The sequence below is a fragment of the Perognathus longimembris genome, chromosome 11, assembly GCF_023159225.1.
Source record: "Perognathus longimembris pacificus isolate PPM17 chromosome 11, ASM2315922v1, whole genome shotgun sequence".
In the NCBI taxonomy this organism is placed as follows: domain Eukaryota; kingdom Metazoa; phylum Chordata; class Mammalia; order Rodentia; family Heteromyidae; genus Perognathus; species Perognathus longimembris.
The window spans coordinates 56,762,426-56,785,048 of NC_063171.1; the positions used below are offsets into that span (position 1 = coordinate 56,762,426).

Below are 22,623 nucleotides of genomic sequence, written 5' to 3' on the forward strand. Positions count from 1 at the left end.
ACTTGCCAAATAAATGTCCTCACAGATTAAACAGTACACCCAGGGACATTGTCACCATCAGCAATGCTCGCTTGACACTGTCACCTGAGGAAAGGAGAGTGACTACCATGAGGAAAGGAGGACATCGAGGAGAAGGGACGGCCTGGGCTGAGTGCAATGGGCTGAGAGTATGGACAGGACACGAAAGCTTTATTGATCATCTGCTTTGTTTTTGCTGGGCATTTAACTACATGTTGTCTGCTGTCATTCACTTTTCAAACCCTTGCCCCTGACTCCTACCTCAGTGTTCTGCCCCTGCAGATAGGCGATTTCCGTGCACCCGAGTTCAATTTCATATCTCAGCATCTCTCCTTATTTCTCAAGAATCCACAGGCGAACAAAAATCCACTTTATTAAGTGTTTTTCTGAGTACCCATCCACCCCAGACTGCAATTGGACCATGGGAGGTTAAAAGGGGAGTCTGGGGGGGCGGGGGGCGGTCTGCTGCCTTCGAGAAACATGCATCTCACAAATAAATACAAGTCAGTTGAAATACTGAGAGTCATTAAATAGCGTTGTGATAAATACAGGAATCTGCTTCATGGCTTCCGTACAGCATGCAAAGGTGCCTTCCGTGACTGGTGTTTGAGCTACTGAGGGATGAAGTCCCGTGAAGACGAGCCTGGGCAGCAAAGGGGGTCCACTGCCAAGGAGTGCCGTGTTCAGAGGATGGCACAGGAAGGAACCGTGGCTTGAAATGATGAGGAGGACGAGCAAGGAGGGCATCCTGGACTAGATGTTCAGAGATGATAGAATTTCTCCATCCAAGTCAAGAGAATGTCCACTTCCCCAAAGGCTTTGGTCAAAGCTGCTTCTGTGTTCAACTATAGGGAATACAGAGTTGACGGTTGGTGGTGTTGGCTATTAGAATGGTTTTCCTTCTGACTAGCCATGCCTAAAATAGGCCTGACTCCCGATTAGTAACTAGTTCACCTGCACAACGTACCCACCCATTGTTGATGTGTGTTGGCTTCAAGGGTGTGGACAAAGAGGCCACTGAGGCACAGCAGGAGGTCAGGGCCAGGGGGAAATACAAGTACATGGAGCCTCTAACATCAAGAACCATGGAGGGCAGCCTGGGAGGATGTGGCTCCCACCTGAGTGCATTTGCAGATAAAGATATGAGCCCAGGTGGCCCCTTTCCCTCCTAGGTTTTTGCTCTTTACCATTTCTTTGAAAAGTGATCCAAACCTGGCACCGGTGACTCATGCCTATAATCCTAGCTACTCAGTGTCTGGGATCTGAGGATCTCCATTCAAAGCCAATTCAGGGAAGAAAAGTCCATGGGACTCTTATCTCTTATCTCTGTATGTCTTAACCAGTGACATACAAAAGTGGAGTGTGACTCAAGTGGTAGAGCACCAGCCTTGAGCAAAGCAAGCTAAGGTAAGGGAGAGGGCCCTCGTCCTGAGTTCAAGCCCCAGTACCTGCACACAACAAAACAAAACCCTACCAGAAAGAAACGACCCTTTTATTTGTGATGCTTATACAAGATATATGCAAATTGATGCAAATGTACTGAGTTCTGGCTAAATCAGGTGGGTCGGGGGGCCAGGCTGGTGTCATGATCTGCATTTAATTCCGCACTCGGCCTCTGTGGTGCCCTCTGGTGGCAGTTCAAGCCAGTCAGCGCCTGTGGGCCTCACCTGTTTAAATGCTCTCCAGAACAGCAGAAACCGCCTGTGGGCACTCTCCCTGCAGGACAATGCTTCATTTTCCTGCTGGACAACAGAAAAACAAACCGATAAATTGTGCCACTAGTTAGGTAGCAGCAGAGGCCAGCTCCCTCCTGCCCTTTCTGGTCATGCCAGCGGGTTCCCAGGGCCTGAGAGGACAGAGCTGAGTTCCGCCGTGTCTCTAAGAGCCAGTGCTCAGCACCCAATGCCTGGCAGGGGTTCTCGGATTTCATCCACACAGCAATTCCTGCAGGCAGAAGTGTCAACTGCGTTTCACAGATGACAAAACTGAAACCCAGAGAGGTTGAGCACCTGGCAAGGTGTCACCTGCTGATCAGACCAGATCCAGACTTATACCCTGAACACTTTTCTATGATGCCCCATGACTTGCTGTGGTGAAATAAAAGCCAGAACCAGATAAGGGGAAGGGAGCATTCTTAAACACTCCATTCCCCGGGCAGCCAGCCGCCAAGTTGCCCATACTCACCTTGGGTTGCAGTTTTGACATGATGGCAACAAAGTTGTTGGCGAGGGTGGAGAATGGCTTCAGGATCTTGAACTCAACTACTTTGCGGTGGTAGTCTTTGAAAATGGTATGCAAATAGAAATTCAGCAACTTGTAGGCGAGGTAACAACTCTCGGCATCCTGGGGAAGACTTGGGTCATGGTAGAGCCAAGACCTCTGCCCACCCTTCCCCTGGAAGGACAGTCCCTACACCACCGGGACCAAGCTGGGCACAGGAGGGGCCAGGGCCTCTTGGGACGTGAAAAAGGCATTAGATCCAAAGGAGCTTGAAGCCCCACATCTGTCATCCAGACACAGGCTTGGCACCCAGGACACCTGGCTCTCCATCCAGTTAGTAGTCCCTTTCTTCCATAGCACATGGACTCTCTAATGCCATAGACACTAAAGGCACTCGGACTTGGACTTTGTGGGTTGAGAGTTGGCAGGGAAGTGGCTTCGAGGGGAACACAGGAGAAACCTGACATCCTTGAACAGAGCAATTGCACCCTCGCCCCCTGGGCTCCTGAAGCTCTCAGTGTCTCTCAGGGATCCAGGCTCAGTATGTCTGTGCTCACTGACTAAATAATGGGTGATACGAGAGTAGTAAGTGAGAGAAAAGATGGAAGTGGAAGAGGGGTTCATTTGTGTTCCCACAAGCAAACGGAAAATAGGTTGGTGGCAACTCCGGCCCAGTGACCTCTACCCACCCCTCCCTAGGCCCACAAAGTAGTAGCTGCCGACCTAGACCACTCCTGTGCATGCCTGGTCCCGTCTAATGTGGAGTCAGCCCATGGAAAAATCTATGTCTCCTATCAGCCCCACAGAAGGAAATGCCCTCCCTCTCCACCATCCAATTACCGAGACGTTCTGGAGAACCTCCTGTTTCAACAGCCGGACACTCGTGATCTTATCCTGAGCTTGCTTCGGGAGCAAGAAGAAAAGAGGTCTCAGGTTAAAGGCACCCAGCACTGCAAACATGTACTACTCCCCCAGACCCTAAACCATCCAGGCAGTGAGCCTTCTGAGACTGAGGGACCAAGGAACCCAGAAACTAAGCTGGTGCCTGAGAAGAGGGTACAGGTCCTAGTCATTAAGCTTGCCCACCACATTCTCCAGGGGCAAGTGGAATCCCAGGAATTCTTAGAGTCTAGACACAGGTTTCATGAGGGACATTTGGTTCCTTGGGTCAATTGAAACAGCAAGAAATAAGCCTGCTTGGCTCAAGAACAAGGGGCTGTAATCCTAGCTACTCGGGAGGCTGAGATCTGAGGATTACAGTTCAAAGCCAACCCAGGCAGGAAAGCCCATGAGATCATCTCCAATTTACCACTCAAAAACTGGAAGTGGAGCTGTGGTTCAAAGTGGTAGAGCACTAGCCTTGAGCAAAAGAGCTCAGAGACAGTGCCCAGCACCTGACTTCAAAACCCACGACAGGAAGAAAAAAAAAAAAAGGCTAAGGGGACAGTACATCATTGGTCCTGAGTTCAAGTCCCAGTACTGATACCAAAATTAAAAGGACCAGAAAGGGGACAGGCAGTACTCAGAAGATGTCTTGTCCCAGGACTGTCCTCTGCCTTGTCTGATCTTGAACTCAGAACCAGAGTATATCCACAGAGAAGCTAGACCAAGCTCCATTTCCCTTGGACTCTTGTCCTTTCACGAGGGTCTGGCCACATCTTTCTGGGCCTTGGTTGCCGGCTGTGTAACAGGTGGCTTGTGATGTTTCCTGATGTCACAGAGATGCAGGACACTGCAGAGAAAACCATGAAGACTTCACGATCATAACACAGGGCAATGCCCCACTCACCACAGAGTCCTTCATGGCCTGGAAGGCCTCCCACAGCTCCAGAAGGGCTACCCCCTCCACTCGGCAGGGCCCAAAGCGGAGCTCGTGGGCCTGGAACGCTGGCACTTGGCTCCCCACAAGCAGAAACAGGCTCAGCCAAGGGATGGCGGCTATCTGCAGCCCACGGCCCATCTGCAGCAAAGGAAAGGCAGGGGATCTGATGAAAACAGAGACAGACCTTGAACCAGGAGCATTGTGCCCCTGGAATAATGTCCCTCAGGTCTGCCCAAGCCTGCCTAAGAAGAACATGGATGGGGAATAGGAGCCTAGCTTAGTGTTGTGGTGTGCAGGTCCCCACCAGAACTCATATTGAAACTTAATCCCCCTTTAAGATGTAACTGGCGGGGGGGGGGGGTGGGGGTGGTGGTCAGGAGTTTGGCCTAGTGGTAGAGTGCTTGCCTAGCATGCACGAAGCCCAGGGTTCGATTCCTCAGAACCACATATACAGAAAAAAGCTGGAAGTGGTGCTGTAGCTCAAGTGGTAGAGTGCGAGTCTTGAGCAAAAGAAGGTCAGGGACTGTGCCAAGGCCCTGAGTTCAAGCCCCAGGACTGGCAAAAAAAAAAAAAAAAAGAAAAAAAGTTGGATCTCAGGAGGGAAAAGAAAAGAAAGAGAAATGGAGGATTCCAATGCGCTTCAGCATGTGTATCTCGAGTCTAAACTCAGGAGGAGAGACAGCTCTCCCAGGCATCTGCTTGTCTGGGACTGGGCCTTGAGTCACTAAGCACACTGGAGCAGGTCTAATTCTCCTCCTAGGAGGCAACTCGCTCTGGTTCCTCACTTCAAGGGGCTACCAGGTCAATCTAGGTCCATGGAAGGGACAGGGGCCGAGGGCAGGTCTGGGGCACACACACTGCCACGTCAGCTGATCTGCTCACCCCTCACCCCAAGAATTGACTTTTCAGTCACCTCACCACAGGGAGGAATCATAGTTCCAGATGAATCAGCTCCAAAACTTTCCTATAAAACACCAGATCCACCCACTACAAGTGCAAGTAGAGAATTCCTCCCCAGTGCCCCTCTTGTCTTTTCTGTTCTTCCTACTTTCCCCTCTCCCTATCCTCTCCGGTCTCTCTCTCTCTCTCTTTCTCTCCCTTCTGTCTTACTTCAGTCCACAGCTACTTAAGAGCCTGTCCCATTCCAGGCACTGTCTCACACCTGAAGAAACATCTCCCAGCACCCCACTGAGCAGGAAGAAGCCCTGTGTTTGGAAGGAAGGGCAACATCTAGAATAGGGAAGAGGCCCCCCCAACATCCTCTTGGGTCTGTGTGTCCACATCTTCCTCAAACTCTTCTCAGTGTGGCCTTACACATGCTATAGGTCTTAGAACCCCTCTTGAAAGTTCGTCTCTGGGTCTCATGATCATGCTGACCTCCCTCCTAGACAGCCTAAATCGTCTTTAATATCAAGTGGGGAAAGGCAGCTCCTCCATTCATCTTGTCCTAACATATAACCATTTTACCCTTATCCCCTGTTCCCAAACAGGATGGCAGTCTACTGCTTCAGAGGACACAGGAACACACACACACACACACACACACACACACACACACGCACACACACACACCCTCACCCACCTCAGCTCCTATGAGTGCTGACGTGCGGCTAGATGTGTGCAGATGGTCAGTTCTCAGTAGGGAAGGGGCCGCCAGGCAGGCTCGCTCACCATTCACAGGTGGAGGAGATGATCCTTGCAGGTGGAAAAGTTATTTCAAAAAGTCAAGGTGTACAGGTAAGCAAGGATCCGTGGAGATGTGTATATAAGGGGGCTGGAGGAGGGGCAGATGAAGAAGAGGGAGGTGGAGAAAGGGAAATTGGTCATGCTTCTCTAGAGAATTACTTCACTGCCTAGTCACCCTTTCCTCTAACACAAGGGAGCAAGGAAGAAAGCAGGCCCTCAGGTCAAGTGACACCTGGCTCTGAATGATCGGGGCATAGCTCCCTTGGGCTTCCTGCAGTTGTTATGCCAACAAAGTTTTTTTTTTTTTTTTTAAAAAAGGAGAAATTGTGTACATCTTACACCACCACCCCCGCCCCAAGGGCAAGTGTAAGGATCAATGAGAAAGCCAAGCAGAGCAACTTGTGTGAAAAGAACTCAATAGTAATGCCCTATTGGTGATGAAACATAGCTCACAGACTGAGCATACCCCTTAATGACCTCACCTTTCATGCCTTTGGGCCAGGAATTTGAGGAAGTGTATTCTGACATGCAGGCAAGCTACCCCATGGTCCCTCTGCCCAAATATAGCTCTTCTTTGGTTCTAGAAACCAGGAGGAATAAGGAAGCATGAGATGGACAGGGATAGGCAACTGGGGGTGGAGGGGAGCCCTCGGAGGCCATCCGGAGCCTGTACTGAGCTTCCGGGCATCCCCCAGGGGACACGGCACCCAGGGGACACAGGCAATGTATCCTGATGGGAATACCAGAGCAGTCGAAAGATCTGACCATGTAGCCAGCCAGCTAGGCGCCCGGGCCTCAGGCCTCCATTCCCCCAAGTGTGGAATGAAGGCACCCACGGGAGCAGGGTTTCCCAGAGGGACATTCCTAGAAGTCCCTTCCTACTACAGAAGAAAATGCCAAGACACAGTGGCAGACAGAACAGCGGGCAGGGCAAAGGGTGAGGACGGGAAGCTGAGGGGGAAGGGCAGCCTCTCTCCCGCAGCTGCGATCTGGCAGGGGAGGAGGACAGGTTAGATGAGCTGGTACATGACAGGCCAGGTCAGAGGCAGGAGGAATCGGTAAGCCCCGGCAGGCTCCAGGAGACCCACCTGGCTTGGCTAAGGGAAGGATAACAGGACACGGCTAGTGCAGGCCAGTGCAGCCTGGGCCTTATCCTTAATGAATCTCCCTAAGTGCCAGTACCTGAGAAGAGAGGGCAAGGAGCGAGCAGAGACTTGGCCCAATATCCATTGAGACTGCCGGACTTGAACACAGGCTCCTGAGGACACAACCCCTGGATGTATGAGACCCCGGACACACAGCATCTTTCTCCAGCTGTGGTCCAGGAACTAGCAGCAAGAACATGTGTTTGTTAGGGACACAGATTTCCAAGCCTTTCCCAAGCATGTGCTGATACCCCCAAGGGGAGTCTATTGTCCATTCGACTTCTAAAAGCATCTATTTAAAGCTCATTAAAGGACTTCTTCATCTAGTACTTTCCATACAGGAAAGCTTCTAGAAAGGATTAGAGCCCAGGGCTCTCAGTGGGCAATTTGTTTGCCCCAGGGGGCTTAGTCTGCAACATCCAAGGGCACTTGTAGCTGTCATAACTAACATGGGAGCTACTGACCCATGGTGGAATAAGCCAGGAAGGCTGTACACATGCTAGGAGGTACCCCCCTCACTGTGGAGAACTATGTGACTCCAGATGTGAACTCGCTGGGTTACAGAGAAGCAGTGGCTGTAGGGGGAACAAGCTTAGAAAAGAAATAGGGAAGGATAACAGGTTAGCCAGTACTAGAGGAGAGGCAGCAGGCGGGAACACGTGGGTGTGGCCCAGCCCATTGGCTCCACCCTGGACCAGACCAAGATCTGAGGTTCTTCTAATCCTCAGGAGAGGATGGAACTTGAGGACTTCCCTTCACAAAAGCACTGAGGAAAAGAAACGTTCACCCGAGGATACACTTTCCCATGCAAAGGCTGGTGTTTTGTTTTCCAAAATAGTCTTAGATTTAGGTATTTCATTTGAGTGATCTTATGCCACTCCGGTCCTTTATTTTTCTCTATAGAACCTGCAGTTTATGTTTGGAAAATAAACCTGCTCACATTTTATAACATCTCTAAACGCCTCTAAATCTAAAGGAGAAGGGAGACTTCCGCATCCCCTTCTGGATTGAGTAACCAAAAGCCACTCTAAACCTGAATTGACACTTCCTGATGGATGGAAGTTCCCTGCAGGTGAGAAATAATGAAGGCTTCAATTAGAATTTCCTGGAAGACAGAAGGTAGGAGAAAGTTACATCATCCTCTTTTTCCAGTGAACTGTGAGTTTAATCTTTTAAAGAGATTTTTATCTCCCCACTGGGGCCAGGAACCCCGGGTGGTAATGGATGTGGGCCCCCTGGCATATTGCTAAACTTTTCCCCTGTCCTGGCTGCAGTCACTCCAGGAGCAAAAATGTCCCGTCCAATGATCATTCGACAACTGGACTCCTTAGCCTGGTGCCTTGATAGGCTGCCTTCCCCAGTGACTTGCTGTGATACACACCAAGGATGAGAGTAAACACAAATATACATCATCGTTCTATAACCAGTCTCTGAGACATACAAGGGTTCTCATTTCACATTCTCACCATAGCACCCGCGTCTGTGCGTGCGTGTGTGTGTGTGTGTACGCGCGTGCACATGCGCGTGCGCTGAGGCTTGAACTCAGGGCCTGGACACTGAGCCTTAGGTTTTTTACTCAAAGCTTGTGCTCTAGCACTTGAGCCACAGCTCTACTTCCAGCCTTTGGTGGCTGATGGGAGAGAAGAGTCTCCCAGATGTGTCCCCCCCAGGGCTGGCTTCAAACGACAGTCCTCATTTCTGATAAGTATCTTTTATGCTAATGAGATGTTCCATGACTAGGGGCTCCTGTGTAGCTTGCCGCGTGATAAGAGGATTAGAAAGTTCAACACCGCACCCTTCCTCCCCTCCTCCTCCCCTGTACAAAACTTTGAGTTGCTCACCCAGGGCCAATGTTTCAATCAGGGATGCCTATGTGATGAAGTCTCCATGAACTCTAAAGGGAGGATCAGAGAGCTTCCCACTGGTGAACTGGAGAGGAGATGGAGGTCTATACCCCTCCCATCTAAGCAACTCTTCCATCTGGCTGTTACAGTCCTATCATTCCCTTTGGAGGATGGGTCCTAGAGCTTGAACTCAAGGCCTAGGCCCTGTCCCTGAGCTATTATTCTCAAGTACTGCTCTACCATTTGAGCCACAGCTCCACTACCAGCTTTTATGCATTCATTCATTCATCTTGTGGTGAGTTGTAGATACAGTCTCATGGACATTCCTGCTAAGATTGGCTTTGAACCCCAATCCTCAGATCTCAGCCTCAGGAGTAGCTAGGATTCCAGGCATGAGCCACCAGCACTTAGCTGAGTAATATCCTTTTATAAAATACTGGTATCTGTTAAGCAAATGGTTTCCCTGTGTTCTGGGAGCCATTCGACCTTTGTTGGGAGCAGATGTTCTGCTCAAGGCCCATGAGAGCCTGCATTTGCAATTCCTGTCTGAAGCGGGGTGCCTTGTGAGACCCAGCCCTGAACCTATGGGCTCTGATGCTCTCTCAAAGCAGATAGCATCAGAGTGGACAAGCAGCCCAGGCTCACTGAGAATTAGAGAATTGGAGGACAGGGGAAATCCCACAAAAGGATAAGATTACAGACTAGATAGACTTTCATTTTCATCTTGAAACATTTTGCAACATTTGCATATAAGAGCTGCATGCACGCTTACCACTTTAGAGAGACAGAGGTTTGCATAAAAATTTCACCCAAGGAGTGACACTGTCCAATAAAAGAAAGAAATGCGTTCTTTATCTGACTTATGTAACTGTAACCCCTCTGTACATCACCTTTATAATAACAATTTTTTTTAAATTTTAAAGAACAGTAAAAAAAAAAAAATTCACCTACTCAGAACCACTTGAGGTCATTCCTACAAGCTGCAAGGAATTTCTGTTACCCCTAAATTTGTTTTCTGTGTGTATGTGTGTGTCTTTCTCTCCCTTTCTCTGTCTCTGTCTCTCTCACATACATTCTAATATCTTGGATGTCATCTGCTTCTCTTTCTCACACTCGATAGAACAACACAGTAGCTTGTTGAATAAACAAAACTACTAGATGTGAAGCATTCAGAATTATTTCAAATCCACACTTGATTGGCCTAACTTCATCACTTGAATCAAATATTTTAAGCCAAATGAAGTGATTATACACCTATAAATTCCAACACTTGGAAGGCTGAGGCAAGTTCAAAGCCAGCCTGGGTTATATAACAAGACCCTTTCTAAAATTACGTTTTAAAATTCACTAACATAATTAATTTAAATGAATGTATTCTAGATGTCACATCCACTCAAAGGCATGATAGACATTGTAGTTGTTCCCTCACGTGTATAGTTTTCCTCCATTTGGAATACAGGAAAACGGCACTTGCCAGGTGCTCTGAAAGTTCATCTTAACTTCCATTGAAGTCAGGGATGATCATGTGACTGTTTGGACCAATGAAATAAAGACAGGAGTTAGCAACGTGAGTCACTGTAGGTGGATGGGATCCACACCCAAAACAGCACTCTCCCTGTCTCTCCTTTCATGGAGTTGATAGCATTATGGACCAAACATTTCCTTCAGCCTGAGCCCCAACTACCCGGTGAGTAAGGCCCTCAGCCTTGCTGACAGACAGAATAAAAGTCAGAGATAATTGTTGTTTAAAAAAAAAACAACCCACTGAAAAAGAATAATGCATCACTTGTTACTGCAGTATCACTGAGCCTAACCTGACTAATACAGAAGCCATGGCCGAGAAGAGAACTGAAATTCTTTAAAAAAAAAATGTTTAAAATGGGGGCTGGGCTTACCTCGTATACATGAAGCCCTGGGTTTGATTCCCCAGCACCACATATGTAGAAAACGGCCAGAAGTGGCGCTGTGGCTCAAGTGGCAGAGTGCTAGCCTTGAGCAAATAGAAGCCAGGGACAGTGCTCAGGCCCTGAGTCCAAGCCCCAGGACTGACAAAATAAATAAATAATAAGTTTAAAATGGATTTAGACTCTATCAGCAAATCAATTTAGATTGCCATACACAATGGCATATGCCATTCAGACAAGAGATTTAGGCTCCTCATGGCTAACACTTCATGCTAGCAAGATGTTGCACTGTTAATCTCAGAGATTCTCCTCTCCTTCCTTAATGGAATGCACTGGTTTCTCCTGGGGCACAGCGTTAACCGTGCATTCAACAGCATGAGGTTGGGGTGTCATTGCCTGGTGCAGACCCCTTTGGGGTCCCGCAGTTGCCTATGCAGTTCACTCAAGGGTCACACAGTGGGGACAGCGATTCCAGATGACGAAGAGATGACTGAAAGCCCATCTGCTCTTCGCAACAATAATGGAGGCAAACTTCTTGCAGAAGCTTAAGATGCCAATAAAAATCTTAACACAAGCACACACACACCACACACACACACACACCACACACACACACACACTCACACACCACACCACACCACACCACATAGATTTTTAAAACAGGCAAAGGAAGGCAGGTCTGAGTTTGCCCTAGAATAAGGGAAACTAGAGGGTGTATCCTTAAAAAGGCTGACATTTAATGATGATGTTTGACAAGCAGAATGTTGAGTTCCTAAATTTACATCTCCTTTTCTTTTTCTTCTGGGTCCTTCACTCCAGCCTCTGCCAGATTGGACCCCAGGAATCAATCAAAGTCCAGAGCAGAAGCTGCTTCTGGCAATCACGGAGTAGGGCTTCTTCTATTCAGACTCTGCCTTCACCATTCAAAAAGACCCTCCTTGAAAAACGCCATCGCTCATGCAAATGAACACTGAGTGTTTTGCTCTGTAGAGTTATTTCCTACCTGGGAAAGTCTCCACCCTTTGCCCAGGCCTGAGGGGTGGCCTCTCCACATAGTGGATTTAGTAGTCTAACTCCAGCTTAAGGGGATTCCGTTTGCTCCTAATTAAAGAACAATGTTCATCCAGGATAGCATAATTTGCATGCTGTATCTCTGTAGCCAGGGTTGAACTTTAGAAATGAGAAGTCAAGTTCTGCTGGTATGAACACGGTGGTCTCATATACAAATCTCTCTGCTGGACTGTTTTGATAACTCCCAAAGGGGTGTTTCTCCTAAGTCCGTGTACCCAGCCCTCGGGCCAACCACAACAGCTCCTGCCAACCCCAACAGCAAGGGTGAGCACCGGGCTCCACGCACAGGCTTCTCTGTGCCTACCTGCTCCTGCCAAAACAAATAAGTCACTAAGACATTGTCTGGAGGTCACGTTCATTCTTACCAAGGTGTTTGGGCCCACCCAGGCAGAGTGTTAGGGGACTGAGCGCAACCCCTTTCTTCATTTGTATTCCGAGCCCTGCTTGACCCTAGGATAGACCCAGGCCTCCAGAGTGGTGGTTTGAGGGACATTTCTGGTAGCCTAGGGTACAAACTCTGGATATTGAGACTGCTCCATCAAGCCAAACTGCTTTCCTAATCAAGGGGAATTCTTTAACAAGGAGGGATTGCCCCATGCTATCTGGCTTCTCTCTGCTCTGTCAGCCAGGTCTGAGATGTCTGAACCCTCAGTGTGAACAATTTCAAAACCTTGTCCTCCCTCCAGAACATTTCTTCAGATCGATAAGAACTCAGTGAGAGCAAATCCACTCACAAGATTGGGGGTGGGGGGTGTCTGTCCTGCTAGGTGGGGTGCTTGCGGGGTGCAGGCTGGGGCAGTCACAGTTCTAGTCCAATAAACCAGCTGGTTGTGTAATGCTTCACGAAGCACATCTCCAAGTGGGCAGTCAAAACCCCTGGTGAGATGAAGCAGATACCATTATCTCTGATTTTTGGATTCAAAAGTCAAAGTAAAGTTTAGTGACTTGCCCAGACTCATAGACTTAGAAAAAAAAAAAAAGAATAATCTGGAATTGACCCCAGGTCTCTTTCTGCAAGTCTAGGTGTGCAGGTGGCAGAAAGGTGAGCTGGAGAACTCACTCCCCACCCCATGAGTCACACTCTACCTTTGCAGCCAGGCTCTGCAACTCACTAGCCATATGACCTTGAGTTAGTCAATCATTTCATTCCTCGGGGCCTAAGTTTCCCCATCTGTAAAGTGAACGTGACCACAATGAGTGTGCAAGATTCCAACAAACGAACACATGCAAAGCATACAGAAGAGAGCTTGGCACATTAGTAAGCACAAGAAAGGGAGAAATATAGAAAAGGAGAGCGCCTATTAAAATATCACTAGTATTGCTTTTATTTCATACCATGCTACACAAGCAAAGTGAGCTTTGATCACAGATGCTGAATGACTATAAGCAATTTTTATGCGTTATAATTATGCTGTATAATGTTAAAAGGACAAATATTTGATAAAAATGTTCCTAGGTGTACCCCAGTAAGGCAATGAGACATATGGTAGTTAATTTCAAGTTTCAGGGAGTCTGCAAAGTTGATTTAAGACAGCAGGAGTCCAATCCCAAAATAAGTTGGGAATAATGTGTGGAAACTTGAGGATCATAATTCATTGAGCAAGCTCTTTCTGGCCTAGCAAAAGTAATAAGAGGAAGTGAAAACCAAGTCACCTCTTAATAATGCAGAACATATTCCCTTAAATAATGGTTTCTACTTGCTCCTGATGTTTCTTAATCCCAAACTGCTTTTGTTCCAGCCTCATTTTTTTGAGGCAATCTCATTATGTAGCAAAGATTGGCCTTGAATTTGCGATCTCTTTGTTTCAGCCTCCCGAGTGCTAGGATCACAGCCGTGTGCTACCGTGCCTGCCTCTTCATTGTAATTGTTTTTTGGATTTTCAAAGGTGAGGCTTGCTTCTTGCCAAGGCCAGCTTTGGCTGCATCTTTCTACTTGTGCTTCTCCCAGTCACTGGAGACGACAGAAATGACCACCTTGCCCAACCATTATGTTTCCCCTATAGCTGGGATAACAGACAAGTGCAACTGCACCCAGCCATTGGTTGAGATGGAGTCTGGCCTCAGGCCTCAACCCCCTAGTCTCTGTCTTCCATGAAGCTAGGATTACAGGTATGCAATACTTGCCTGGACCATTTTTTTTTAACAATAGCTTCATTGAGATGTAATTCACATCACGTAACTTCAGCATTTCAAGGTTTACAAGTTAGTGGGGAGGGCTTCGTGCGTATTAACAGTTGGACCATGAATACCAGATATTTTCAGGACATTTTCATTAAGAAAGAATCTTCACACCATCAGCACTAGTCTGCATTCCCTATTCCCCACAGTTCTTAGAAACCATGGGTTTCCTTTCTGCCCCTGTGGTCTTGTCTGCTTGGAACGTTTCCAATGAATGTGGTCATGCAATATGCATCTTTGGTGACGGTTGCCTTCACTTCATTCAATCTTTTTAAGGTTATCCATGTTATAGCATGTTATCAGTTATTGCATTACCTTTTTATTGCTGAGTAATATCTGTCTATCAGTTGAAGGATATTTACATTGCTTCCACTCTTTGGCTGTCAAGGAGATCCATGCACAAGATTTTGTGTGCGCATGTCTTCCATTCCCTTTTAATATGCAGATATGGGATGGCTGAGTCCTATAGTAACTCCGTGTTTAATATGTTAGGGAACTACTGAGCTATTTTTCCCAAGTTCCTGCCCAACTATGCAGTCTCACCAGCTATGCATGAAGGTTTCTGCTTCCCTCGGTCCTCTGTAATATTTACTGCTATCTCTTTTTATGTTTGTGCCATCCAGTGTGCATTACTAGTGCATTGTGGTTGGATTTGGATTTCTTTTCTCCTCCCTCCCTGCTTCTCAGTGTTGGGGGTGGAACCCGTGGCCTGGTGCATGTAAGCATGTGCTCGACCCCTGAGCTGTTCCCTGGATTCAGTGATCTCAATGGCTAAGAATGTTGAGCATCTTCTCACATGACTATTTACTTTTCCTATGTTTTTTCTTGGAAAATGTTTATTCAGTCCATGTTGTCTTGTTATATCAAAGTTGTGGGTCTTTTTTTAAAATTGTTTTTATTTTCGTAGTACTAGGATTTGAATTTGGGACCAGACAAGCACTTTAACACTAGAATTCACAAAATAGGCTCTCCTGGTTCTTAGTACCTCGTTCTTTTTTTTTTTTTTTTGCCAGTCCTGGGCCTTGAACTCAGGGCCTGAGCACTGTCCCTGGCTTCTTTTTGCTCAAGTCTAGCACTCTGCCACTTAAGCCACAGCGCCACTTCTGGCTGTTTTCTATATACGTGGTGCTGGGGAATCGAACCCAGGGCTTCATGTATACGAGGCAAGCACTCTTGCCTCTAGGCCATATTCCCAGCCCCAGAATATTTTCTGTAACCAGTATGCTCCCTCCCCTTTCTAACATGTAGTAAGACTGAGCTTGGGGAAAGCCATGAGGCTTCTCTACCCCATTAAGCAATCCACACACTGAGCTCCTGACAATGGGTGTCACCTTTCCTCTCCCTAATCTTCCAGGGAAACAGGGGAGAGGCTGCGTGCAGTCACTTTTCTGCATCCCCAAGTCATTGTGAAAAGGAAGCACAGAGAGGACTTTTTCTGTTATTTCCAGTCAGTGGCATTTGGGCCTCACTCATAGGTGTGGGGTGTTTCTCCTGGGGAGCCCACTTTCGCAAGAAGGAAGGCTTACTCGAGCTCTCTGGCATGCAGGGAGCCTCCCAATAAGATGGACCTACCTGAAACACTGAACCCAATGGTGCAATACAGTTTAGTCCTCACATCAGTCTGATGCAGCAATATAATTCCCATTTTACAGATTAAAAAACAGAGGATGGTTATGGCATTTGTCCAAAACAGTGAAGGCCAAAGTCAAGATTTCCCCTCATGACAGGCACCAGTGCCTCACGCCTATAATCCTAGCTCCTCAGGAGGCTGAGATCTGAGGATCATGATTTGAAGCCAAGCACAGGCAGGAAAAGTCCATGTGACTCTTATCTCCAATTAACCAGCAAAGAGCCAGAAATGGAGATGTGGCTCAAGTGGTAGAGTGCCAGCCCTGACTGCAAAAGTTAAAAGACCTCAGAGCCAAGGCTCTGAGTTTCAGCCCCAGCACTAACACACATACAAAGCAGATTTTCATGTCTCTAGAAAACAAAGCCTGTTATTTCTCTCTACTTATGCTTCTGAGCACAAGAAGCCATTACTGGGAAAGAGGAAAGCAGAGTGAGAGCATTGTTAGGGCTGTGATAGCAGGATGCCTCTCTTCAGGGCTTTATTATGTCAGCTGTAAAATCTTGCACTAATTACTTACCGTCTCTGAACCAGTCATCACTTAGAGTAAGAAAACTACCTATCTCACAGGAACATGAGGATCAAATAACATAATGCACGTGAGATTCCCAGTGCAAAGCCTGACATTAAGCACTTAAGAAGTGACACTGGTTATTTAATTCTTAATACTCCTCATTATCCTCAGGGGACACACCCTAGGTCCCCAGAAGATGACTGACAAATGGGAGATAATAGTAATCCCTGTCTACAGTAATCCAACACTATCCGTGGCAGTCAAGGAGCCCTGCCCTACGCAAGCTTGAATGTTCAAATCTCTTTCACAAAACAGTGGCATGTTTATATATAACCTGCACATATCCTCCAGCGGGCTTTCAATCACCTCTAGATTGCTTATAACACAAAATGCGGGCTGGGAATGTGGTTTAGTGGCAGAGGGCTTGCCTAGCATGCATGAAGCCTTGGGTTCGATTCCTCAGCACCACATATATAGATAAAGCCAGAAGTAGACTGTGACTCAAGTGGTAGAGTGCTAGCCTTGAGCAAAAAGAAGCCAGGGACAGTGCTCAGGCCCTGAGTTCAAGCCCCAGGACTGGCAAAACAAAACAAAACACACAATGTAAGGGAAATGTGATATAAACCTCTGTACTGTTGTATTGTTTAGCAAATGCTGACAAAATAAACATCTGTGCATGTTCAGTACAGATACAATTATTTTCAAATATTTTTGACCCATGTTTAAATTCAAATTCAGAAACCTCAGATACAGAGCTGACTGTGTGCTATTTTTCCCTATATACATGCCCACATACAAACATACATGCACACATGCATGCAAACCAACATGCATGCAAATAACACGTACAAAGTGTAGTAAGAGATGAGCAACAATCAGCATTGACAAAAGAGCACAATTTGGACAATATGTAATGAAAGTGATTTGAAACTTGGAAAATCTTTATTTCTGGAATTTTCCATGTGATGTTTTCAGACAGTGGCTGACCACAGTTAAGAGGACTGGTAGAAAGTGTGAGCAAGGGTAAGGGTAGCTGCTCTTGTTACCAGAAAGGACCATCATAGCTGTTCCATAGAGTCTGTTTCTCGACAATCTCATTTCCATGAAGTTTCCCCTCTCCCTTCAGTCAACTGTGACCTCTCTGCTGCTCAATTTCCCATTTGTGCCAGAAAAGTTAAGCAGCGATAAGACAAGTAACTTAGAGGAAATGGATGGGAATGAGAATTGCATCATGAAAAGGAAAAATATATCTGTGTGTGTGTGAGTGAGTGTGTGTATATGGAAATGTTGTCTATGGTTAGTTGGATTATGAGTGATTTTAACTTCCCTCTTTATATTTTTATGTGCTTTGGTTCATTTCAAATTTTCTCTAGAGTCCTTGTTAACTGTGTATTTAAAAAAAAAAACAGTGAACTTATTAAAAAAAATCTATCAGGTGCCAGGCTAAGGATAAAAAGCAGAAATTAAAAAGGCAAAAAGATCTGGCCGTAGAATCTTGGCATGGGCTTGTCTGTTACTCCCAAAATCAGAAAGAACAACGCAAGTGAGGAAGCTGCATGCGCTTCAGAATGAGGTGGAGAGCAAGGAGAGAATCCGCAGGCCAGCTCAGAACTCTGTTACTGGGTGTCCAAGGATGCTCAGTCTACAGATGGCTTGGAAAAGGGTTTTCACTTAGTTTAGGCGCAATGACAAAGACTTCACCCAACAACAGCGGGAGGCCTGTAAGAGAGGGCGCACACCCCTCCCTGGGAAGCCTCCGGGCTGCACTCTGCACAGATGTGTTCTTAACCCTTATCACAGAGGCCCGTGCCCGCTGAAGCTGCTGTTGTAATCTAGACCCCTGATGCAAGAGTATGGGAACAGAGGAGAGAAATGGGTGCAGAGGAGACGGTGCTCCAAGCCAATCAGCTGACAGCAGAGACAGCCAAGCCTCCTTAGTCCATTATAGCACTTTAACTAGGAGGCAGTCATGGAATCTGGAATGTGTGTAAGCTGAAAGAGAGATAGACAGACAGAGACAGAGACAGACAGAGAGAGAATGCTAAGAATGAATTTGCAACAGAAAAAAAAAAAGAACCAGGTTCTTGTGTGCAACTTCTTCCAACAAGGAAACCCTGCATGAACTACCAAGACTCAAGCTCACTCTCCATACTAATTCTCTCCGGAAGTATTTTCAAACTCCAAACAGATAATGTAGAATGAAAACTTTATTTTTAAGAATTCATATTGAACAGACAAGATTCCACAGCTAGAAGATACACAAGTACAGCACTGGGAAGTTGGCCTGAAGTGCTCAGTAAAACAGGCCTATAATTTAATCTCAGGACACCTTCCATAATCGGCTGTAAACACCCATTTGCTCATTTTTAGATGTCTCTGAGCGTTGACAATGAGTAACTATGTCCTTAATTTATTTTTTTTTAATGACTAAACCCAGGAGTCACTCATCTAAGATTTAGAGGACTTCTTTACTATATGAAATATATTTCATGCTCTAGTCAGATTATAAATATATTTCATGAATTTTTTTTCCAGTCCTAGAGCTTCAACTCAGGGCCTGGGCACTGTCCTTGAGCTTCGTTTGCTCAAGGATAGCACTCTACCACTTGAGCCACAGCACTACTTCCAGCTTTTTCTGTTTATGTGGTACTGAGAAATGGAACCTAGGGCTTCATGCATGCTAGGCAAGCACTCTACCACCAAGCCACATCCCAGCCCTGAACCTGTTTTAAAGACTCACATTCAAGTACAAAAATAAATAGATGTTCAATAGCAAAAATAAATATATATATTAATAAATAAATACATATCCAACAGTAGAAAAGATATTATTAAAGAAATCTTATAAAATTATGGTATACATTAAGATTTGGGACACTTAAGGGCAACCACATTGAGAAAACAAAGAATAAATAAATACAAAACACTCTGACTAGCACCAAATCAAGTAGTAAAAGATGGCGGTTTGGGAGTCATGTCTCCATGGTACCAAGGATCCTTAGCCGGGAGGATTCTCAGGAGTGTCGTCACTTCCTCCTACTCTGACTCTTCCATCCATCGCAGGAGGATGTCCAGTTCTCCCAGAGCCTTCACAATTGCTGCCCGAGGTTCCAGCTGAAAGAGAAGCATGCATGGTTAGCAAGTCAGAGACAGACATTTGCTCCGGGGACTGTTCTCTTCCATTGGCGGTGCACTTGGGAATGGGAGGAGAACATGTTCTTTTCATGACTTAAGATCTTCTGTGAGAGAGGGACATCATTGGAAGCATTGCCTTGGCCTTGTATGGGGAAACTGAAGCCCAGGGCAGGCAGGGGGCGGGGTGGGGGGGGGAAGAAGGAAAGAAGAGTGGGAGGAAGTGGGAGGGAGAAAAGGATGGAGGAAAAGGAGGAAGGAAGGAAGGAAAGAAGGAAGGAAGGAAGGGAGGGAGGAAGAGGAGGAAGGAGGGAGAAGAGGGGGGAAGGGGAGGAGGAAGGAGGGAGAGGAGGAGGAAGAGGAGGGAGAGGAAGAGGGGAGGAGAGGAGGAAGAGGAGTTGTCAGTGAGGAATGCACCCAAGACTTGCTGGTTGAGATACAAAGGTGTCAAGATAAGAAACAACATGGCAAGGGTGTGTATGATATTGTGAGTATGTGATTTTAAAGGCATCCGTGTGTGTGTGTGTGTGTGTGTGTGTGTGTGTGTGTGTGTGTTGGAAATAACTATTGTCTTTTGTTTGTGCATCTGGAAGATGCGGATATTTCTGGAGTGACTTGGTAGCTCCATGGCCATTCCCCTTCCATTCCCAGCACCATCATGTAGAGAAATCATCTTAGAGGATGCCCCTAGGTTAAAGCAAAGGATAAGCCACGTGACCTCAGAAAGGCTTAACCTGAGGGCTCTAGGATCTCAACCAGCTTGAATATCCTTCCATTCATCTATGATCTTAATTCTAAAAACATACCCATCCCCACCAAAATGCCAAAATGTCATATACCTCTTCTAAGTGACTCAGAATCCGGCTGTATTTCTCGGTCGCTTCCTCCTCACACTGGCACGTCCCGTGGGCATGCTGAGAAGGACACAGAGAATGATAGCTTTTATGACCAGTTCTGATGTTCTGCTGTCGGGGTTCTTCGCCCCCAGCGCTCTCCTGGCCAGCGAGAGAGGTGGGCCAAGAAAAGGTGAAGAGTCGACAGACCGCCCGCACCCTTTCGCTGGAGGACAATCAGACAGCCCAGGAGAGTGTCACACATGGTATGGCTTTATTTGGGAGGAGCTTCAGCCTTTAAAGCAGCAGGAAAGGGAGGGGTGTAGGCACACCTAGCTAGGGACTCAAGGGAAGCCTGAGCTGTCCATCAAGGGTGGATGGCCGAGGGACCAATCCTAAGAGGCGGCCTAATTATATGTCACAGCCCACAGGACGCTTCCGGGTTCACCACCAGGCGCCATCTTGGCTACACGTGGTCCCAAGGCTGGGAGGCGGGACCAGCTAGAACCGCCTTTCTGGTTCTGCATAATCGCCCCACGTTGGGCGCCAGCTGTTGGGGTCCTTTGCTTCCCCACCTCTCCCGCTGGCCAGGAGAGTGCTGGGGGCGAAGGACCCCGACATTCTGCCCTTGTCGTTGACAGAAGCAGGGAATTCTGTGTCACCCGCAATCCTGCAAATGTTCAGGCCTGTGGGCAAACCCTTTCGGAACTCATCATCAGGGATCGTTAAATTCATCACCAGCTGGAAGAGGAAGCCAGAGTTTCAGCCTCAAGGAGCTCCTTGCTCCCTTTCAGAAACAGGAAGAGCCAAGGAAAGCTTCATCTCACCTCAGCAATTGCCTAGGAGCCATGTTCCTGAGCGAACTGAGCCCTCGTGGGAAGAGAAAGCAATTCCTAGATCCTATTCTGAGCATGTCCTGAGATCAAATCCAACAGCCTAATGACTGGCGGCCTAAATTCAGGATGCACTAGGAGGCTACCAAATACCATTATATAGAAAAAAAGGTATAATTTCATGGCTAATAAATGTTACCATGAGTATCAAAAAGAATCACAAAGATTTCTATTTCTTGCCTACATAGTACTTTTTGCACAGAGCAGCAACTCAAAAGCCAACAAAACTGAGGTTTCACGAGTAATTACATGGTTCATCATAGGGAAACCAATTTTTGGATTCTGTTTCTCCATCCCATAAATGGGAGTTGGAAAAGGAGCGGGGCGGCTGAATCACCAAAGCTGTGGTGGGTGGGTGCTGTTACTCACACAAATCCGGAGGTCCTTCTTGATGATAAGAAAGGAATTAGCCAGACTGCTGATCATCCGGAGGGTATGGTGATCAGAGGTTTGGTAGTTCTTGAACACCCTTCCCAGATAGAGGCTCAGTAAGTGGTGGAGGAGGCAGCACTTCTCTGAGGGCTGCAAAGAAGACAAGACTTGTTGGTGGGAGGATCCAGAGGGCAGAGATTAAACCAGAGTATAGAGAGAGGCTCTGGCTTCACCAGGTCCCTGTAGAGCTCATCTGGGCCATGCACATACCTCTGTGTCTTGCAAAGACTCAGTACTCCTTAAGATTCTGATGTCAATGTTCTCATCGTTGGCTTGCTACACATAAAGGAAGAAAGGACAGATCAGTGGCTGCTGCCAGGATTGGAGACAGCACAGACATTTCCTTCCTACCAGGGTCCATTGGGGATGTATCTTTTTCCAAAACATTTTTTTTTTTTTGGCCAGTCCTGGGGCTTGGACTCAGGGCCTGAGCACTGTCCCTGGCTTCTTCTTGCTCAAGGCTAGCACTCTGCCACTTGAGCCACAGTGCCACTTCTGGCTATTTTCTGTATATGTAGCGCAGGGGAATCAAACCCAGGGCCTCGTGTATACGAGGCAAGCACTCTTGCCACTAGGCCATATCCCCAGCCCCCAAAACATTTTTAATGATCAAGTGCAGATGTATCTTGGGAAGGCATTATCGTGGGAAAGAGATCCAGCCTTCCTCCTTTTGCAAGCACATTGCCAGGGCTGTCTGAGGGAAGAGAGACAGACAAAGGAGGGAAGAAAAATGGCAGCTAGGAGAGAGGTACACCTGCCTTCACATACCACACTGTCCCGGATCTGAGAAAATCCATTTTGTATTTCTTGGAGGTTTGTGGTGATCACACAGCTTCCCAAATGGAGCGTCTTCAGCCCATTGGAAGGTCTTCCAAGGACAGAAAGCACAGCAGAGATCAGGCCGAAGACAAGACCAGTACCTTTCATCTTCCACCTGGAGACCACAAGCTGGAAATTCAAAAGGAAAGATAGTGGACACTGATTTCATCTTCTCAGCCTTAGAATCCATTATCACCAGGGAATGCCTGTCCCAGGTGTCCACCAGGGCCGGGGAGGGGAAGGACCTATCTACTCCAGTACTGACTGAATAAGTCCCATTCACAGAACTTATTAAGCTCCCGAGCTTCCCCACAAAAGAAGCTTCTAGGTGCCTGTTCAGGGTCCTTTATTCTGTCTCCTACTCCTGTCATGGCCTGGCAGGCAGGGCTTGAAGCAGCGGCCGCCTCCAGCGAGTCCACTGAGGATGCCATTTCAGAAGAAGTATCAAAACTTGTTTGGAGCAACTGACGTAGGTAGCCTGTCCT

General features: G+C 47.1%; 2 protein-coding genes across 4 annotated transcripts; both read right to left on the reverse strand.

Moving 5' to 3' along the window:
- Positions 1–779: 779 nt before the first annotated feature.
- Il24 (interleukin 24) lies at positions 780–4,198 on the reverse strand. Its single transcript, XM_048357766.1, has 5 exons — positions 4,028–4,198; positions 3,079–3,141; positions 2,203–2,361; positions 1,686–1,760; positions 780–863 (listed from the first exon to the last, which is right to left on the reverse strand). The coding sequence occupies exons 1-5, from the start codon at positions 4,196–4,198 to the stop codon at positions 780–782; spliced, it is 552 nt and encodes a 183-aa protein (XP_048213723.1).
- A 14,643-nt stretch (positions 4,199–18,841) lies between these two features.
- Positions 18,842–22,269, reverse strand: Il20 (interleukin 20). 3 transcript variants are annotated; one of them, XM_048357749.1, is made up of 5 exons: positions 22,088–22,269; positions 21,530–21,595; positions 21,257–21,409; positions 20,001–20,075; positions 18,842–19,143 (listed from the first exon to the last, which is right to left on the reverse strand). In XM_048357749.1, the coding sequence occupies exons 1-5, from the start codon at positions 22,244–22,246 to the stop codon at positions 19,066–19,068; spliced, it is 531 nt and encodes a 176-aa protein (XP_048213706.1). In that variant the 5' UTR covers positions 22,247–22,269; the 3' UTR covers positions 18,842–19,065. The 3 variants fall into 3 exon arrangements, with proteins under 3 accessions (XP_048213706.1, XP_048213707.1, XP_048213709.1); XM_048357750.1 differs by lacking the exon at positions 21,530–21,595; XM_048357752.1 differs by lacking the exon at positions 20,001–20,075.
- Between the last annotated feature and the right edge of the window lie 354 nt (positions 22,270–22,623).

Bases quoted from the DNA above. Each gene is read 5' to 3' on its own strand.
- Il24 (XM_048357766.1), bottom strand. From the start codon at position 4,198: ATGGGCCGTGGGCTGCAGATAGCCGCCATCCCTTGGCTGAGCCTGTTT. The intron at 3,142-4,027 runs GTGAGTGGGGCA...TTGCTCCCGAAG, and splicing joins AGGCCATGAAGGACTCTGTG to CAAGCTCAGGATAAGATCAC. The intron at 2,362-3,078 runs GTAATTGGATGG...AGTCTTCCCCAG, and splicing joins AGGTTCTCCAGAACGTCTCG to GATGCCGAGAGTTGTTACCT.
- Il20 (XM_048357749.1), bottom strand. From the start codon at position 22,246: ATGAAAGGTACTGGTCTTGTCTTCGGCCTGATCTCTGCTGTGCTTTCT. The intron at 21,410-21,529 runs GTATGTGCATGG...TCTTCTTTGCAG, and splicing joins AGTCTTTGCAAGACACAGAG to CCCTCAGAGAAGTGCTGCCT. The intron at 20,076-21,256 runs GTGAGTAACAGC...TGTCCTTCTCAG, and splicing joins AGAAGGACCTCCGGATTTGT to CATGCCCACGGGACGTGCCA.